At 51.4% G+C, this 20,169-nt stretch overlaps 1 protein-coding gene across 2 annotated transcripts in view; it reads right to left on the bottom strand.

Annotated features, from left to right (window-relative positions):
• The window catches only part of LOC112252073 (rab GTPase-activating protein 1-like), a 152,560-nt gene that overhangs the window by 36,785 nt on the left and 95,606 nt on the right, over positions 1–20,169 (bottom strand). For both annotated transcript variants that reach the window (XM_042323002.1, XM_042323003.1), the window contains 2 exons: positions 12,298–12,339; positions 831–959 (listed from right to left, as the gene is read on the bottom strand). In XM_042323002.1, the coding sequence (XP_042178936.1) occupies positions 831–959; positions 12,298–12,339 (171 nt within the window). The remainder of the gene's footprint in view (positions 1–830; positions 960–12,297; positions 12,340–20,169) is intronic.

Below are 20,169 nucleotides of genomic sequence, written 5' to 3'. Positions count from 1 at the left end.
AGAACTGAAAAAGCATGTACGAGCAAGGAGGCCTACAAACCTGACTCAGTTACACCAGCTCTGTCAAGAGGAATTATTGTGAGAAGCTTGTGGAAGGCTACCTAAATTGGTTGACCCAAGTTAAACAATTTAAAGGCACTGCTACCAAATACTAATTGAGTTTATGTAAACTTCTGACCCACTGGGAATATGATGAAAGAAATAAAAGCAGAAATAAATCATTCTCTCGACTATTATTCTGACATTTCACATTCTTAAAATAAAGTGGTGATCCTAACTGACCTAAAACAGGGAGTTTGTACTAGGATTGAATTACAGGAATTGTGAGAAACTGGGTTTAATTGTATTTGGCTAAGGTGTATGTAAACTTCCGACTTCAACTGTATGTTTACAAGGAAATATGAAGTTTAAAGTCGTCATGTGCACTAGTACAATGAAATGACTTTCCTGCTTGCTCTTTCCCAACAATATCAGTAGTACTATAAAACAACGTCAAGTAGAACAAAAACACATGACAAATACTTGACTTTTTAAAAAGTATTATAATACTACTGATAAGATGAACGAGAGAAAGTAAGTAAGCGAAATACAGGGTCAGTGCCAATACCATATTTACAATGTGCAGCGACACTGGAGTGGTAAAGGTAAATATCCTCAAAACCTGCTAGGTAGACTATGGCAAACCTGGCTTAGAAGTGATGTAGGCAATTCAACTAGACTGAACTAAAACTGGACTTCGCCCAGTCGGAAGCATAAGCTCCCTTTTGGACCAGTGGTCAGTGCAGTGTGTAAAACAAGTAGAACAGAAAACAGAGAATAATGGTTCCTACCTTGATGTTACAGGCCTGTTCCATGAGCCTGCGGGCGTTCTCTGCAGCCCTGTAGCGTTTGGGCAGCTGGACCCGGAAGAACTTCAGAGCCCCCTCAAAGTCAGTCTGAAGTAGGTCTTCCTTGGACGTCTGAGGAGAAAGACGACAAGCTCAGCCAATAGACTGGAATACGACAGAGACAGAAAACACGACACTAGAACGTCCGTCCATCTTTGTTTCGTAAAGTTGGAAAGATCATAGTACTCAACTGTAATTGGAAATGATTTGATTAGTTATTTTCCTGTATTTTATTTACTGTTGATATGGATTTATATGTAATAAACATGATCATATGTGAGGGAAGACTCAGACAGATGCTTTACCTTGAGGGAAGGGAAACAGGAGTTAACCATTAATAAAAGTAGTTTTAGTTTAGTGAACATATTGTTGGAGACTAAGCAGTGATGCTTTACCTTGAGGGAAGGGAAACAGGAGTTAACCATTAATAAAAGTAGTTTTAGTTTAGTGAACATATTGTTGGAGACTAAGCAGTGATGCTTTACCTTGAGGGAAGGGAAACAGGAGTTAACCATTAATAAAAGTAGTTTTAGTTTAGTGAACATATTGTTGGAGACTAAGCAGTGATGCTTTACCTTGGACCGGTTTGACTGCCAGCATCTAACCAGTGTTGAATGTTATGGTTACAGTTTGACACCAGACTGAGTCGGGGGAACACTGATAATGTCTCTGTGACTTCTTACAAGCCTCGTGCAGGTGTTTACAGTACCGTCAGTGCTGTGTGATTAACAGAGTAGGGCCTCCTCCAAGGGGCCCGTTACACAGTTTCTCTGCTTCTGTTGTGACATTGTCTCCATGTTGCAACTTGTAATAAACCAGATTTATTTCCGACTGATTTGACGACTGCTCACCTGGAAGTTCCATTACATTAACCTCGAGTAATACTACTTTGATCCAAGATATCTGGTAGTGTCATTTCAAGTGAGACAGGTGGTTAAAACGGGTTGAGGACCTTGTTAGCAGGGCTGAACGTAACAGCACCATACAATGACATAATGATGATTCACACAAAACACTAAATTAACAGCCCAAGCTATTGAACAATTCAACAATATAGCTACATTACAAAAGTATGTTGTTGGACAACAGTTGCCCTCGCAGGGTAAGATTGCCCATCCCTGGACTAACGCCTATCCTGTCCTAGCCCCAGTCCCCATCTCAGTCCCTGCCCCAACCCCAGTCCCTATCCAGTCCATCTCTCACCGCAAGTAGCTTGGGGACGAAGAGGCGATGGCCCATCCCCAGGAGCCCCATCACCTTACAGACAGAGTCTGTCTCCCCAGCTTTCTCCTCCGCTGAACCCCCTTCCTCTGACCCCCAGCTGCCCATCCGCAGTGCCGCTGGTAGCTGGGTGGGCATGGCAGTGACTGGGGGTGATGGTTGGGTGGAGGGGGAATGGGAGGGAGAGAAAGATGGAGAGGAGAGAGGTTCCAGCTCTGGGGCCAGGGTGCAGGGCGACTCCAGTTCTGTGGCCAGGGTGCAGAGAGGCTCCAGTTCTGTGGCCAGGGTGCAGGGAGACTCCAGTTCTGTGGCCAGGGTGCAGAGAGGCTCCAGTTCTGTGGCCAGGGTGCAGAGAGGCTCCAGTTCTGTGGCCAGGGTGCAGAGAGGCTCCAGTTCTGTGGCCAGGGTGCAGGAGACTCCAGTTCTGTGGCCAGGGTGGCCAGGGTGCAGAGAGGCTCCAGTTCTCTGGCCAGGGTGCAGGGAGACTCCAGTTCTGGGACCAGGGTGGCCAGGGTGCAGGGAGACTCCAGTTCTGTGGCCAGGGTGTAGGGAGACTCCAGTTCTGTGGCCAGGGTGCAGGGAGACTCCAGTTCTGTGGCCAGGGTGCAGGGAGACTCCAGTTCTGGGACCAGGGTCCAGAGAGACTCCAGTTCTGTGGCCAGGGTGGCCAGGGTGCAGAGGCTCCAGTTCTGGGACCAGGGTGCTCAGGGTGCAGGGAGACTCCAGTTCTGGGACCAGGGTGCAGGAGACTCCAGTTCTGGGACCAGGGTGCAGGGAGACTCCAGTTCTGGGACCAGTGTGCAGGGAGACTCCAGTTCTGGGACCAGGGTGGTCAGGGTGCAGGGAGACTCCAGTTCTGGGACCAGGGTGCAGGGAGACTCCAGTTCTGGGACCAGGGTGCAGGGAGACTCCAGTTCTGGGACCAGGGTGGTCAGGGTGCAGGGAGACTCCAGCGTGCAGTCCCAGCTTTGTCCGCGCTAAGTCCAATATCGGACAATCCGACCAAGACTTCAGGTCAGGGTTCAGCAGAGATTTTTCTCTTATGCTGTTTGGCAATTCAAGCTAGGTCTTACGAATGGCAGCAGTGACCTTTTGGGGGAAAGAATAGGTTGATAGTTCCGCATCAGGTAGTGACACACACAACACAGTGAGGTATTGGATCAGAGCTTCTCTCGATAGACTGGCCAAGCCTGTCGTCCCCCAATAATACATACTCAGCAGAAATATACCACGAATAGATCCACAGGTAGAGAGGATCCAGTAGGGTTGAGCACCAGAGAATCAGTGAGGTGGTTGGGTTCATTCAGTAAGCTCCGTTGTCAGAGAGCCGATATAGCCCCTCGACACTATAGTCCCTTCATCACAACTGACCAGCGCAGTCGGCATAATGTAGATACGGTGAGGCAGAAAATACAGTGCAAGGATACTCATCTGCTTTTCTTAACAACAAATCCCAAAACAGGGGGGATGCCATTGCCTAGCAACAGACAGGCACGAGGCTAGACGGTTTAAGCGGATGACAGGTAATGAGTCTTCACCTTTTTATCCCCCTCCCGTCTTCAAAGAGCAAGCATCTCTCTTTTCACAACTGAGACCAAGGCTTAATAACAAGGACAAAAGACAGACTTCAATGATCGTCTTTATCTCCAGCCTAGAGGTAACACTATAGACATATAGGTCAGGGCAGACTGAGTTTGCTTCTGAAAATCTGTCCACAAACATCCCTCCCTTCCAAATGATGTAGTCCCTTCACGTCCGAAGCGGTCCTTTCTGATGTAACACACATCAGAAGCTGAGGGGAGGAAGAGACTGAAGTGATTCTGTCTATTAGCCACGCCGCCTTAGGCTGAAGCTGCTTCCATCCCAAACAGTGACGTCTTGGCGTTGTGTTAACAGCTGAATGGACTTTAAGGACGGTGGTGACTCAGAGTCCAAGAGAGGAAACAGATGTAGTGGTGGTAGAGATCAGGGAGAGGCAGAGTAGGGAGGCTCTGACAGGGAGCCTTAGCAGGACAAACAAGCTTGAGTGTGTGTGTGTCTCGGTCTGTCAGGAAATCCTTTACTCCCAAAAAGGAGCATTGAAATTGCCAAGGCCCTCAGAAGCGGAGTTCAATAGGGAGAAACATCCACAAAGGCTTTAAAAAGGACTCCTGAATCTAATACCTCCAGCAGACTTCCATAAGGAAACACATCCAGAGTAGAAATCCTTCCAGTCAAGGTAAAGGTTTCCTTCCAGGTCTTTGCAGGAGGGTCCTTTGCAGGAGGGTCCTTTGCTGTGTCAGATTCTGCTGGTCCAAAGCCTCGGCCAAACGGGGGAGCCACAGGTTTGGGTTTGGTCTGGCAACAGCTAGTGGAGGCATGTGGAGAGAACCACACCGGTTTTCCCACCTTCCTTTTCCTCCCTCTCCCTTCCCCTCTCGCCCAGCTACAGGGTCTGCGATGCTACTGGCTAACACAGCTTCTCTGATGCAGAGGTCTGGGCTGGGGCTGGGTGGAGGGAGAGAGAGCGAACGAGAGAGCATGTGATTGAGATGCTGAGGCAGAGAGGTGCTAGAAGACAAGAGGAGAAGGAGAGGGGAAGGGTATGATAGAGGGGTCTGAGGGTTGATGCGCTCGCGGTAGACATCCCTGAAAAAAATGGAAGACCCCCCTCCTCCTTTTCTACACCTCAGCTAATGGCTAACTGCTAACAGCTAAAAGATGTTAGTGCTGCTGCCGTGCACTCCTAAAGGACTATGGTAGACCGGCAGGGGCGGGTAAGTGCACAGAGGGATAGAAGGGGAGGGGAGAAGGAAGGGCAGAGAGATAAAGGGATAGAAGGGAGGGGGAGAGGAAGGAGGAGAGAGACAGAGGGATAGAAGGGAGGGGGAGAGAGACAAAGGGATAGAAGGAAGGAGGAGAGAGACAGAGGGATAGAAGGAAGGAGGAGAGAGACAGAGGGATAGAAGGGAGGGGGAGAGAGACAGAGGGATAGAAGGAAGGGGAGGAGACAGAGACAGAGGGATAGAAGGAAGGAGGAGAGAGACAGAGGGATAGAAGGGAGGAGGAGAGAGACAGAGGGATAGAAGGGAGGGGATAGAATGGGAGAGAGACAGAGGGATAGAAGGGAGAGAGACAGAGGGATAGAAGGGAGGGAGAGACAGAGGGATAGAAGGGGGAGACAGAGGGATAGAAGGGAGGGGAGGGAGACAGAGGGATATAGGGAGAGGGATAGAAGGGAGGGGAGAGAGACAGAGGGATAGGGGAGGGGAGATAGACAGAGGGATAGAAGGGAGGGGGAGACAGAGGGATAGAATGGAGGGGAGAGAGACAGAGGGATAGAAGGGAGGGGGAGACAGAGGGATATAAGGGAGGGGAGATAGACAGAGGGAAAGAATGGAGGGGGAGAGAGACAGAGGGATAGAAGGGAGGAGGAGAGAGACAGAGGGAAAGAATGGAGGGGGAGAGGGATAGAAGGGAGGGGAGACAGAGGGATAGAAGGGGGGGAGGGGAGGAGAGAGACAGAGGGATAGACAGGGAGGGGGGGAGAGAGACAGAGGGATAGACAGAGGGATATAATGGAGGGGAGGGAGACAGAGGGATAGAATGGAGGGGGAGAGAGACAGAGGGATATAAGGGAGGGAGGAGAGAGACAGAGGGAAAGAATGGAGGGGAGAGAGACAGAGGGATAGAAGGGAGGGGAGAGAGACAGAGGGATAGAAGGGGGGAGGGGAGAGAGACAGAGGGATAGAAGGGAGGGGGGGAGACAGAGGGATAGAAGGGAGGGGAGAGACAGAGGGATAGAAGGGGGAGACAGGGGAGAGAGGGGATAGAAGGGAGGGGGAGAGAGGGATAGAAGAAGGGAGGGATAGAGACAGAGGGATAGAAAGGAGGGGAGAGACAGAGGGATAGAAGGGAGGGGAGAGAGACAGAGGGATAGAAGGGAGGGGAGAGACAGAGGGATAGAAGGGAGGGGGAGAGACAGAGGGATAGAAGGGAGGGGGAGAGAGACAGAGGGATAGAAGGGAGGGGGAGAGAGACAGAGGGATAGAAGGGAGGTGGAGAGAGAGACAGATGGGATAGAAGGGAGGGGAGAGAGACAGAGGGATAGAAGGGAGGGGAGAGACAGAGGGATAGAAGGGAGGGGAGAGAGAGACAGAGGGATAGAAGGGAGGGGAAGGGAGAGACAGAGGGATAGAAGGGAGGGGAATGGAGAGACAGAGGGATAGAAGGAGGGAGAGAGACAGAGGGATAGAAGGGATGGGGAGAGAGACAGAGGGATAGAAGGGAGGGGGAGAGAGGGATAGAAGGGGGGGGAGAGAGACAGAGGGATAGAAGGGAGGGGGGGAGAGACAGAGGGAGATAGAAGGGAGGGGAGAGAGGGATAGAAGGGAGGGGGATAGAGACAGATAGGGAAAGAAGGGAGGGGGAGACAGAGGGATAGAAGGGAGGGGGGAGACAGAGGATAGAAGGGAAGAGACAGAGGGATAGAAGGGGAGAGACAGAGGGATAGAAGGGAGGGGGGGGAGACAGAGGGATAGAAGGGAGGGGGAGAGACAGAGGGATAGAAGGGAGGGGAGAGAGACAGAGGGATAGAAGGGAGGGGGGGAGAGACAGAGGGATAGAAGGGAGGGGGAGAGACAGAGGGATAGAAGGGAGGGGGGAGAGAGAGACAGAGGGATAGAAGGGAGGAGGGAGGGAGGGGAGGAGGAGAAGGAGACAGAGGGATAGAAGGGAGGGGAGAGAGGAAGGAGGAGAGAGAGAGGGATAGAAGGGAGGGGAAGGGAGAGAGGAAGGAGGAGAGACTGAGGGATAGAAGGGAGGGGAGAGGGATAGAAGGGAGGAAGGAGGAGAGAGACAGAGGGATAGAAGGGAGGGGAAGGGAGAGACAGAGGGATAGAAGGGAGGGGGAGAGAGACAGAGGGATAGAAGGGAGGGGGAGAGGAAGGAGGAGAGAGACAGATGGATAGAAGGGAGGGGAGAGAGGAAGGAGGAGAGGAAGCCTTCGGGAATAATGCCGTCATGCCAGACCAAATCGGGGACACACACACAACCAATATACAGTGCCTTGCGAAAGTATTCGGCCCCCTTGAACTTTGCGACCTTTTGCCACATTTCAGGCTTCAAACATAAAGATATAAAACTGTATTTTTTTGTGAAGAATCAACAACAAGTGGGACACAATCATGAAGTGGAACGACATTTATTGGATATTTCAAACTTTTTTAACAAATCAAAAACTGAAAAATTGGGCGTGCAAAATTATTCAGCCCCCTTAAGTTAATACTTTGTAGCGCCACCTTTTGCTGCGATTACAGCTGTAAGTCACTTGGGGTATGTCTCTATCAGTTTTGCACATCGAGAGACCCAATTTTTTCCCCATTCCTCCTTGCAAAACAGCTCGAGCTCAGTGAGGTTGGATGGAGAGCATTTGTGAACAGCAGTTTTCAGTTCTTTCCACAGATTCTCGATTGGATTCAGGTCTGGACTTTGACTTGGCCATTCTAACACCTGGATATGTTTATTTTTGAACCATTCCATTGTAGATATTGCTTTATGTTTTGGATCATTGTCTTGTTGGAAGACAAATCTCCGTCCCAGTCTCAGGTCTTTTGCAGACTCCATCAGGTTTTCTTCCAGAATGGTCCTGTATTTGGCTCCATCCATCTTCCCATCAATTTTAACCATCTTCCCTGTCCCTGCTGAAGAAAAGCAGGCCCAAACCATGATGCTGCCACCACCATGTTTGACAGTGGGGATGGTGTGTTCAGGGTGATGAGCTGTGTTGCTTTTACGCCAAACATAACGTTTTGCATTGTTGCCAAAAAGTTCAATTTTGGTTTCATCTGACCAGAGCACCTTCTTCCACATGTTTGGTGTGTCTCCCAGGTGGCTTGTGGCAAACTTTAAACAACACTTTTTATGGCTATCTTTAATAAATGGCTTTCTTCTTGCCACTCTTCCATAAAGGCCAGATTTGTGCAATATACGACTGATTGTTGTCCTATGGACAGAGTCTCCCACCTCAGCTGTATATCTCTGCAGTTCATCCAGAGTGATCATGGGCCTCTTGGCTGCATCTCTGATCAGTCTTCTCCTTGTATGAGCTGAAAGTTTAGAGGGACGGCCAGGTCTTGGTAGATTTGCAGTGGTCTGATACTCCTTCCATTTCAATATTATCGCTTGCACAGTGCTCCTTGGGATGTTTAAAGCTTGGGAAATCTTTTGTATCCAAATCCGGCTTTAAACTTCTTCACAACAGTATCTCGGACCTGTCTGGTGTGTTCCTTGTTCTTCATGATGCTCTCTGCGCTTTTAACGGACCTCTGAGACTATCACAGTACAGGTGCATTTATACGGAGACTTGATTACACACAGGTGGATTGTATTTATCATCATTAGTCATTTAGGTCAACATTGGATCATTCAGAGATCCTCACTGAACTTCTGGAGAGAGTTTGCTGCACTGAAAGTAAAGGGGCTGAATAATTTTGCACACCCAATTTTTCAGTTTTTGATTTGTTAAAAAAGTTTGAAATATCCAATAAATGTCGTTCCACTTCATGATTGTGTCCCACTTGTTGTTGATTCTTCACAAAAAAATACAGTTTTATATCTTTATGTTTGAAGCCTGAAATGTGGCAAAAGGTCGCAAAGTTCAAGGGGGCCGAATACTTTCGCAAGGCACTGTATGCTTTAACAGCATGAAAGTACTATTCTGTTGTAACTGGAGGCTTTTTAAAATCTAACAATAGACAGTAATGGGTATCATCGATGAGGAAACCGTGTGTAGAAACAAAGTACGGGTTCAAATAGAAAAGCCATCACCATAGCCCTCCCAGGAGCTGCTAGTTCACCTGGGTTCACCTCACACATGGTTTCTACACACTCGTTCGCACTCATCTTTCTGATGACCCTGTGATCATCAGTGTAACCCATTTCCCTTCACAGTGACTCAACGTTGTTCAAAATAAAATGCCGGGGAAAAGTCACATTTACAGTGCATGACCATTTCTTCCACCGATTAGGAAGTTCAGTTTAAAGTCAACATGTTATAATGCATTGGCCTACATCTGAACTGCAAACAATTCAGCACTTAATCACCAACATTTAACTGACATTTCTTTGAACCTAGTCCAAAATGAATACTCCCAATGGCAGGGGGTTATGGGATTTTGTCTCAGCGCAGAACGGTAACAAATAGTTTGAGGTACAAGACTAATTGATTAGTCTGTTAATTTGTAAACAATAGCACTGCAATCACAGTATCTGATAGACTTGACATTTGACCTGATGTACACTATAATAGCACAGCCGTTGTACTTGAGTTTTAAATTAAAATGTAATGACATTGACAATATATATAAAATGTAAAAAAAGAGGGCTTCAGAGTGGTTGTTATTGGACAACTCCAGGTGGTCCCTCCTCATTTCAATATATTATTTTTCCGCAGTACAAGATACCCTCCGTGTCAAGATATTCTTTACCACAGTACAAGATACCCTCCGTTTCAAGATATTCTTTACCACAGTACAAGATACCCTCCGTGTCAAGATATTCTTTACCACAGTACAAGATACCCTCCGTGTCAAGATATTCTTTACCACAGTACAAGATACCCTCCGTGTCAAGATATTCTTTACCACAGTACAAGATACCCTCCGTGTCAAGATATTCTTTACCACAGTACAAGATACCCTCCGTGTCAAGATATTCTTTACTGCAGTACAAGATACCCTCCGTGTCAAGATATTCTTTACCGCAGTACAAGATACCCTCAGTGTCAAGATATTCTTTACCACAGTACAAGATACCCTCAGTGTCAAGATATTCTTTACCACAGTACAAGATACCCTCCGTGTCAAGATATTCTTTACCACAGTACAAGATACCCTCCGTGTCAAGATATTCTTTACCACAGTACAAGATACCCTCCGTGTCAAGATATTCTTTACCACAGTACAAGATACCCTCCGTGTCAAGATATTCTTTACCACAGTACAAGATACCCTCCGTGTCAAGATATTCTTTACTGCAGTACAAGATACCCTCCGTGTCAAGATATTCTTTACAGTACAAGATACCCTGTCAAGATATTCTTTACCACAGTCAAGATATTCAGTGTCAAGATACCACAGTACAAGATACCCTCCGTGTCAAGATATTCTTTACCACAGTACAAGATACCCTCCGTGTCAAGATATTCTTTACCACAGTACAAGATACCCTCCGTGTCAAGATATTCTTTACCACAGTACAAGATACCCTCAGTGTCAAGATATTCTTTACCACAGTACAAGATTCCCTCAGTGTCAAGATATTCTTTACCACAGTACAAGATACCCTCAGTGTCAAGATATTCTTTACCACAGTACAAGATACCCTCAGTGTCAAGATATTCTTTACCACAGTACAAGATACCCTCCGTGTCAAGATATTCTTTACCACAGTACAAGATACCCTCAGTGTCAAGATATTCTTTACCACAGTACAAGATTCCCTCAGTGTCAAGATATTCTTTACCACAGTACAAGATACCCTCAGTGTCAAGATATTCTTTACCACAGTACAAGATACCCTCAGTGTCAAGATATTCTTTACCACAGTACAAGATACCCTCAGTGTCAAGATATTCTTTACTGCAGTACAAGATACCAGGGACGGTTAACTCTGGAGAACCCGTCTATCTCCACTGAGTTCGCTAAATCTGCTTATTCGTTTATTTGGCCTCTTATTTAAAATAATGTGATGAATTGGTGCCTGTGGGGAAGAATGTGTTTGATTTCTATGACTGTGTTATGATTTTAGTGTATATTGATGTCTCAGCCTCCTGTATTTATGCTGCAGTAGTTTATGTGTCAGGGGGTCAGTCTGTTACATCTGGAGTACTTCTCCTGTCTCATCAGGTGTCTTGTGTGAATTTAAGTCTCTCTCTCTCTCCGTCTCTCTCTCTGTGTGTGTGTGTCTGTGTGTGTGTGTGTGTGTGTGTGTGTGTGTGTGTGTGTGTGTGTGTGTGTGTGTGTGTGTGTGTGTGTGTGTGTGTGTGTGTCTGTGTGTGTGTGTGTGTCTGTGTGTGTGTGTGTGTGTGTGTGTGTGTGTGTCTGTGTGTGTGTCTGTGTGTGTGTGTGTGTGTGTGTGTGTGTGTGTGTGTGTGTGTGTGTGTGTGTGTGTGTGTGTGTGTGTGTGTGTGTGTGTGTGTGTGTGTGTGTGTGTGTGTGTGTGTGTCTGTGTGTGTGTGTGTGTGTGTGTGTGTGTGTGTGTGTGTGTGTCTGTGTGTGTGTGTGTGTGTGTCTGTGTGTGTGTCTGTGTGTGTGTGTGTGTGTGTCTGTGTGTGTGTCTGTGTGTGTGTGTGTGTGTGTCATTTATGAACATTTGAACATCTTGGTCATGTTCTGTTATAATCTCCACCCGGCACAGCCAGAAGAGGACTGGCCACCCCTCATAGCCTGGTTCCCTCTCTTCCTCTCTATTCTTCCTAAGATTTGGTCTTTCTAGGGAGTTTTTCCTAGCCACCGTGCTTCTACACCTGCATTGCTTGCTGTTTGGGGTTTGAGGCTGGGTTTCTGTACAGCACTTTGTGACATCAGCTGATGTAAGAACAGCTTTATAAATACATTTGATTGATTGACTGATATGCAAAGTTCTCATCTGTGAAAGAGACCTTGGTCTCAGCAAGACTCCCTGTTAAAATAACAGTTACATAAAATAAATGGGCAGCAGAGGGAGACATAGTAAACTATTCCACTTTCTTCCAACCCAGTCATCCATACTGTACTACACAGAACATCATTCTCTGACAGCAGAGATGCTCTTCCCATGCATTTACTAAACACTGCAGAATCCCCCACAGTAACTGAAAATACATCTAGTTTTGAAATCAGTCAAATGGCTCATAAGTAAGAGAGAGGATGGTGGTCTGTATATTGACATCCTTTTTGACGTTTTCTTCTAAAAGTTTTGGATTTCGGGGTTGGGCCATCTGATTCTGGACCTGTGGTTAAGGCCAACTTCTTCTACCTCTAGACCATTGAGGTCAAAAAGACTCTTAATATAATCTGATTCATAGCAATCAAAAAAGGCAGGTCGAAGTCTTAGGCCTCTGTGTTGAGTGTGACTCGTCCAATACCATAACAGGATGTCTGTAATTGAAAATCAAAGGAATGGTCTGGACCCCCAGTACATGAATAAAAGTAAAGGAAGTCGATCACACCTTGAGGAGGGCCAGAGCCACGTTGAAGATGACGTTCAGACCCTAGGAGAGGACAAGAACAAGACAATTATCACAGGTCTGTAGCTATCACCTAAACACATGTCATACAGTGGAAAGAATCAAAGTCGTTCATCTCATCAACTGTCTTCATATCGGCTGCTTTATCTTGTAAACGTAATGCCAATAAACCATGTAGGAAATGTCCATTTCATTTTTTTTATTGTGATGGATTGGCAAAGTAAAAATTATCTTCAAAATGAAAAGACTCGTAACTTATGAAACTGCTGTGTTGAGAGCTAAGAAAAAACACACTAAAAACAAATGACATAATGATACTTCTGGTGCCGGTGTAATCAACGTATTTGTACCATCACATTCTATGTAACTTCAAACATCCATTCATGAGTCATATTGTCAGATTTCATCGTGTCTGTATTGTCCATTGATGATTTCATATGATTTCAAAGCAAACGGTCCGTTGATGATAATAAGGACTCTACGTTCCCAAGGGAACGCTATGGAAACACGCCCACCCCTGAGGATACAAAGGCACCTGGACCCATAGTACTGAGTGACAACCATCTAAAAGACGGAGCTAGATGGAGAGAGGACAAGTGGTTGGGGAGAGAGAGAGAGAGAGAGAGGGAGAGAGTGGGAGAGAGAGAGGGAGGGAGAGAGGGAGACAGGTTGGGCTCCATCATGGGCACAGTGACAGACAAATGGATGAATGAATGGCAGAGTGAGAAAATGAGATAAATAAATAGATTAAGGAGAGAGGGAGAAGAGTGACATAGAGAAAGAGAGAGAGGGAAAGGGCTAGCGAGACAGAGGGACAGCAAGTGAGAGGGACAGCAAGTGAGAGGGACAGCAAGTGAGAGGGGAAGAAGGGGAGAGGATGCTGAAGTCAGCTCCACATGGGAACACCGACAGCCCGTTCACATGGCAACACTGAGCTAAAAATATCTTCCCAGTTCTATAAATAACCAGAAGAAGGCTTCTTTCTCTCTCTCCTCAACCCCCTTTCCCTTCCTCCGTCTATTTTTTCAAAGGGCTCTAGATGGCGCTAGGATGTCAGAGGCAGACACAGAGCGAGGCAGACAGAGCGAGGCAGACACAGAGCGAGGCAGACACAGAGCACGAGACAACATGAAGCGAAGCAACACGAAGCGCGAGACAACACGAAGCGCGAGACACACAGAGAGAGAGACAGACAGACAGACAGAGACATTGTTATTGTTATTGTTGAATGTATAGTTATTTTGACACTTGGTTATTGTTGTTACTGTTGTCCCGTTGACAATTTTGATTCTCATTTTTATATTGTAAATATCCAAAATAAGCGTCCTGCCTGTTTGGCCCTGTCCGGGGGTATCATCGGATGGGGCCACAGTGTCTCCCAACCCCTCCTGTCTCAGCCTCCAGTATTTATGCTGCAGTAGTTTATGTGTCGGGGGGCTAGGGTCAGTCTGTTATATCTGGAGTATTTCTCCTGTCTTATCTGGTGTCCTGTGTGTATTTAAGCTCTGTGTCTCTCCCTCTCTCCCTCTGTGTCTCTCCCTCCCTCCCTCTGTGTCTCCCTCCCTCCCTCTGTCTCTCCCTCTCTTCCTCCCTCTGTGTCTCCCTCCTTCCTCCCTCTGTGTCTCCCTCCCTCCCTCTGTTTCTCCCTCCCTCTGTGTGTCTCCCTCTGTGTGTCTCCCCTCCCCCTCCCTATCTGTGTCTCTCCCTCCCTCCCTCTGTGTCTCTCCCTCTCTCCCCTCTGTGTGTCTCCCTCCCTCCCTCTGTGTCTCCCCTCACTCCCTCTGTGTCTCTCCCTCACTCCCTCTGTGTCCTCTCCCTCCCTCTGTGTGTCTCTCCCTCCCTCCCTCTGTGTCTCTCCCTCCCTCCCTCTGTGTCTCTCCCTCCCTCCCTCTGTATGTCTCCCTCCCTCCCTCTGTGTCTCTCCCTCCCTCCCTCCCTCCCTCTGTGTGTCTCCTCCCTCCCTCTGTGTCCCTCCCTCCCTCCCTCCCTGTGTGTCTCCCTCCCTCCCTCCCTCCCTCCCTCCCCTCCCTCTCCCTCCCTCCCTCTGTGTCTCTCCCTCTCTCCCTCTGTGTCTCTCCCTCTCTCCCTCTGTGTCTCTCCCTCACTCCCTCTGTGTCTCTCCCTCCCTCTCTCTCCCCTCTGTGTCTCTCCCTCTCTCCCTCTGTGTGTCTCCCTCTCTCCCTCTGTGTGTCTCACTCCCTCCCTCTGTGTCTCTCCCTCCCTCACTCCCTCTGTGTCTCTCCCTCTCTCCCTCCCTCTGTGTCTCTCCCTCTCTCCCTCTCTGTGTGTCTCCCTCCCTCCCTCTGTGTCTCTCCCTCTCCTCTCTCTCCCTCCCTCTGTGTCTCTCCCTCTCTCCCTCTGTGTCTCTCCCTCTCTCTCCCCTCTGTGTGTCTCACTCCCTCCCTCCCTCTGTGTCTCTCCCTTTGTGTCTCTCCCTCTGTGTCTCTCCCTCTGTGTCTCTCCCTCTGTGTCTCTCCCTCTGTGTCTCTCCCTCTGTGTCTCTCCCCTCTGTGTCTCTCCCTCCCTTCCTCCCTCCCTCTGTATGTCTCCCTCCCTCCCTCCCTCTGTGTCTCTCCCTCCCTCCCTCCCTCTGTGTCTCTCCCTCCCTCCCTCCCTCTGTGTCTCTCCCTCACTCCCTCCCTCTGTGTCTCTCCCTCACTCCCTCCCTCTGTGTCTCTCCCTCACTCCCTCCCTCTGTGTCTCTCCCTCACTCCCTCTGTGTCCTCCCTCTGTGTCTCTCCCTCCTCCCTCCCTCTGTGTCTCTCCCTCCCTCCCTCCCTCCCTCTGTGTCTCTCCCTCTGTATGTCTCAATCCCTCCCTCTGTGTGTCTCCCTCCCTCTCTCCTCTGTGTGTCTCCCTCACTCCCTCTGTGTCTCTCCCTCTCTCCCTCTGTGTGTCTCCCTCACTCCCTCTGTGTCTCTCCCTCACTCCCTCTGTGTGTCTCCCTCCTCCCTCTGTGTGTCTCCCTCCCCCTCTCCCTCTGTGTGTCTCCCTCACTCCCTCTGTGTCTCTCCCTCACTCCCTCTGTGTGTCTCCCTCCTCCCTCTGTGTGTCTCCCTCCCTCCCTCTGTGTGTCTCCCCCTCCCTCCCTCCCTCCCTCCCTCTGTGTGTCTCCCCTCACTCCCTCTGTGTGTCTCCCTCACTCCCTCTGTGTGTCTCCCTCCTCCCTCTGTGTCTCTCCCTCACTCCCTCTGTGTCTCTCCCTCACTCCCTCTGTGTGTCTCCCTCCTCCCTCTGTGTGTCTCCCTCACTCCCTCTGTGTGTCTCCCTCCCTCACTCCCTCTGTGTCTCTCCCTCTCTCCCTCCCTCTGTGTCTCTCCCTCTCTCCCTCCCTCTGTGTCTCTCCCTCCCTCTGTGTCTCTCCCTCTGTGTGTCTCACTCCCTCCCTCTGTGTCTCTCCCTCTCTCCCTCTGTGTGTCTCACTCCCTCCCTCTGTGTCTCTCCCTCTCTCCCTCCCTCTGTGTCTCTCCCTCTCTCCCTCTGTCTCTCTCTCTCTCCCTCTGTGTGTCTCACTCCTCCCTCCCTCTGTGTCTCTCCCTTTGTGTCTCTCCCTCTGTGTCTCTCCCTCTGTGTCTCTCCCTCTGTGTCTCTCCCTCCCTCCCTCTGTGTCTCCCTCTGTGTCTCTCCCTCTGTGTCTCTCCCTCCCTTCCTCCCTCCCTCTGTGTGTCTCCCTCCCTCCTCTGTGTCTCTCCCTCCTCCCTCCCTCCCTCCCTCTGTGTGTCTCCCCTCTCTCCCTCCCTCTGTGTCTCCCCTCACTCCCTCTGTGTCTCTCCCTCTCTCCCTCTGTGTGTCTCCCTCACCCTCCCTCTGTGTGTCTCCCCTCACTCCCTCTGTGTCTCTCCCTCCCTCTCCCTCTGTGTGTCTCTCCCTCACTCCCTCTGTGTGTCTCCCTCCTCCCTCTGTGTGTCTCCCTCACTCCCTCTGTGTCTCTCCCTCACTCCCTCTGTGTCTCTCCCTCCTCCCTCTGTGTCTCTCCCTCACTCCTCTGTGTCTCTCCCTCACTCCCTCTGTGTCTCCCCTCACTCCCTCTGTGTCTCTCCCTCTGTGTCTCTCTCCCTCTGTGTCTCTCCCTCACTCCCTCTGTGTGTCTCCCTCCTCCCTCTGTGTCTCCCTCCTCCCTCTGTGTGTCTCCCTCACTCCCTCTGTGTGTCTCCCTCACTCCCTCTGTGTGTCTCCCCTCACTCCCTCTGTGTGTCTCCCTCACTCCCTCTGTGTGTCTCCCTCACTCCCTCTGTGTCTCCCTCCTGTGTCTCACTCCCCTCTGTGTCTCTCCCTCCCTCTGTGTCTCCCCTCACTCCCTCTGTGTCTCTCCCTCACTCCCTCTGTGTCTCTCCCTCACTCCCTCTGTGTGTCTCCCTCCTCCCTCTGTGTGTCTCCCTCACTCCCTCTGTGTGTCTCCCTCACTCCCTCTGTGTGTCTCCCCCTCACTCCCTCTGTGTGTCTCCCTCACTCCCTCTGTGTCTCTCCCTCCCTCCCTCCCTCTGTGTGTCTCCCTCCCTCCCTCTGTGTCTCTCCCTCCCTCCCTCCCTCACCCTCCCTCTGTGTGTCTCCCTCCCTCTCTCCCTCTGTGTGTCTCCCTCACTCCCTCTGTGTCTCTCCCTCTCTCCCTCTGTGTGTCTCCCTCACTCCCTCTGTGTCTCTCCCTCACTCCCTCTGTGTCTCTCCCTCACTCCCTCTGTGTGTCTCCCTCACTCCCTCTGTGTGTCTCCCCTCACTCCCTCTGTGTGTCTCCCTCACTCCCTCTGTGTCTCTCCCCTCCCTCACTCCCTCTGTGTCTCACCCTCTCTCCCTCTGTGTCTCTCCCTCCCTCCCTCTGTGTCTCTCCCTCCCTCCCTCTGTCTCTCCCTCACTCCCTCTGTGTCTCTCCCTCACTCCCTCTGTGTCTCTCCCTCACTCCCTCTGTGTCTCTCCCTCACTCCCTCTGTGTCTCTCCCTCCTCCTCTGTGTCTCTCCCTCACTCCCTCTGTGTCTCTCCCTCACTCCCTCTGTGTCTCTCCCTCACTCCCTCTGTGTCTCTCCCTCACTCCCTCTGTGTCTCTCCCTCACTCCCTCTGTGTCTCTCCCTCACTCCCTCTGTGTCTCTCCCTCACTCCCTCTGTGTCTCTCCCTCACTCCCTCTGTGTCTCTCCCTCCCTCTGTGTCTCCCCTCACTCCCTCTGTGTCTCTCCCTCACTCCCTCTGTGTCTCTCCCTCACTCCCTCTGTGTGTCTCCCTCACTCCCTCTGTGTGTCTCCCTCCCTCTCCCTCTGTGTGTCTCCCTCACTCCCTCTGTGTGTCTCCCTCCCTCACTCCCTCTGTGTCTCTCCCCCTCACTCCCTCTGTGTCTCTCCCTCACTCCCTCCCTCCCTCCTCTGTGTGTCTCCTCCCCTCCCTCCCTCCCTCTGTGTGTCTCCCTCCCTCCCTCCCTCTGTGTCTCTCCCTCCCTCCCTCTGTGTGTCTCCCTCCCTCCCTCTGTGTCTCTCCCTCCCTCCCTCCCTCTGTGTCTCTCCCTCCCTCCCTCTGTGTCTCTCCCTCACTCCCTCTGTGTCTCTCCCTCACTCCCTCTGTGTGTCTCCCTCACTCCCTCTGTGTGTCTCCCTCCCTCTCCCCTCCCTCTGTGTCTCTCCCTCCCTCCCTCCCCTCCCTCCCTCCCTCTGTATGTCTCAATCCCTCCCTCTGTGTGTCTCCCTCTCTCCCTCTGTGTCTCTCCCTCACTCCCTCTGTCTCTCCCTCCCTCTCTCCCTCTGTCTCTCCCTCTCTCCCTCTGTGTGTCTCCCTCCCTCACTCCCCTGTGTCTCTCCCTCCTCCCTCTCCCCTCTGTGTGTCTCTCCCTCCCTCCCTCCCTCTGTCTCACTCTCCCTCCCTCCCTCTGTGTCTCTCCCTCCCTCCCTCCCTCTGTGTCTCTCCCTCACTCCCTCTGTGTGTCTCCCTCCCTCCCTCTGTGTCTCTCCCTCCCCCTCTCTCCCTCTGTGTGTCTCCCTCCCTCCCTCTGTGTCTCTCTCCCTCCCTCCCCCTGTGTCTCTCCCTCTCTCCCTCCCTCTGTGTGTCTCCTCCCTCCCTCTGTCTCACTCCCTCCCTCCCTCCCTCCCTCTCTGTGTCTCTCCCTCCCTCCCTCTGTGTCTCTCCCTCACTCCCTCTGTGTCTCTCCCTCACTCCCTCTGTGTCTCTCCCTCACTCCCTCTGTGTCTCTCCTCACTCCCTCTGTGTCTCTCCCTCTCTCCCTCTGTGTCTCTCCCTCTCTCCCTCTGTGTCTCTCCCTCCCTCTCTCCCTCTGTGTGTCTCACTCCCTCCCTCCCTCTGTGTCTCACCCTCCCTCCCTCTCTCTGTCTCTCCCTCCCTCACTCCCTCTGTGTCTCTCCCTCTCTCCCCTCCCTCTGTGTCTCTCCCTCTCTCCCTCTGTGTGTCTCCCTCTCTCTCCCTCTGTGTGTCTCACTCCCTCCCTCTGTGTCTCTCCCTCCCTCACTCCCTCTGTGTCTCTCCCTCTCTCCCTCCCTCTGTGTCTCTCCCTCTCTCCCTCCCTCTGTGTCTCTCCCTCTCTCCCTCTGTGTGTCTCACTCCCTCCCTCTGTGTCTCTCCCTCCCTCACTCCCTCTGTGTCTCTCCCTCACTCCCTCTGTGTGTCTCACTCCCTCCCTCCCTCTGTCTCTCCCCCTCTGTGTCTCTCCCTCTGTGTCTCTCCCTCTGTGTCTCTCCCTCTGTGTCTCTCCCTCTGTGTCTCTCCCTCTGTGTCTCTCCCCTCTGTGTCTCTCCCCTCTGTGTCTCTCCCTCTGTGTCTCTCCCTCTGTGTCTCTCCCTCCCTCCCTCCCTCTCTGTCTCCCTCTGTGTCTCTCCCTCTGTGTCTCTCCCTCCCCCTCTTCCTCCCTCCCTCTGTGTCTCCCTCCCTCCCTCCCTCTGTGTCTCCCTCCCTCCCTCTGTGTGTCTCCCTCCCTCCCTCTGTGTCTCTCTCTCCCTCCCTCCCTCTGTGTCTCCCTCCCTCCCTCTGTGTCTCTCCCTCCCTCCCTCCCTGTGTCTCCCTCCCTCCCTCTGTGTCTCCCTCCCTCCCTCTGTGTCTCTCCTCTCCCTCCCCCTCCCTCTGTGTCTCCCTCCCTCCCTCTGTGTCTCCCTCCCTCCCTCTGTGTCTCCCTCCCTCCCTCTGTGTCTCTCCCCCTCCCTCCCTCTGTGTCTCCCTCCCTCCCTCTGTGTGTCTCCCTCTCTCCCTCTGTGTGTCTCCCTCTCTCCCTCTGTGTGTCTCCCTCTCTCCCTCTGTGTGTCTCCCTCTCTCCCTCTGTGTCTCTCCCTCCCTCTCCCCCTCGATCTGTGTCTCCCTCCCTCCCTCTGTGTGTCTCCCTCCCTCCCTCTGTGTCTCTCCCTCCCTCACTCCCTCTGTGTCTCTCCCTCTCTCCCTCTGTGTGTCTCCCTCTCTCCCTCTGTGTGTCTCACTCCCTCCCTCTGTGTCTCTCCCTCCCTCCTCCCTCTGTGTCTCTCCCTCTCTCCCCCTCCCCTCTGTGTCTCTCCCTCCCTCTGTGTCTCTCCCTCTCTCCCTCTGTGTGTCTCACTCCCTCCCTCTGTGTCTCTCCCCCTCTCTCCTCCCTCTGTGTCTCCCTCCCTCCCCCTCTGTGTGTCTCCCTCCTCCCTCCCTCTGTGTCTCTCCCTCCCTCACTCCCTCTGTGTCTCTCCCTCCCTCCCTCCCTCTGTGTCTCTCCCCCTCTCTCCCTCCCTCTGTGTCTCTCCCTCTCTCCCTCTGTGTGTCTCACTCCCTCCCTCTGTGTCTCTCCCTCCCTCCCTCTGTGTCTCTCCCCTCCCTCCCTCTCCCTCTGTGTCTCTCCTCCCTCCCTCTGTGTGTCTCCCTCCCTCCCTCCCTCTGTGTCTCCCTCTGTGTCTCTCCCTCTGTGTCTCT

This window comes from Oncorhynchus tshawytscha, linkage group LG06, assembly GCF_018296145.1.
Source record: "Oncorhynchus tshawytscha isolate Ot180627B linkage group LG06, Otsh_v2.0, whole genome shotgun sequence".
Classification (NCBI taxonomy): domain Eukaryota; kingdom Metazoa; phylum Chordata; class Actinopteri; order Salmoniformes; family Salmonidae; genus Oncorhynchus; species Oncorhynchus tshawytscha.
Note: the sequence above shows the minus strand (reverse complement) of the source record. Positions and strands in the feature narration are given on the sequence as shown.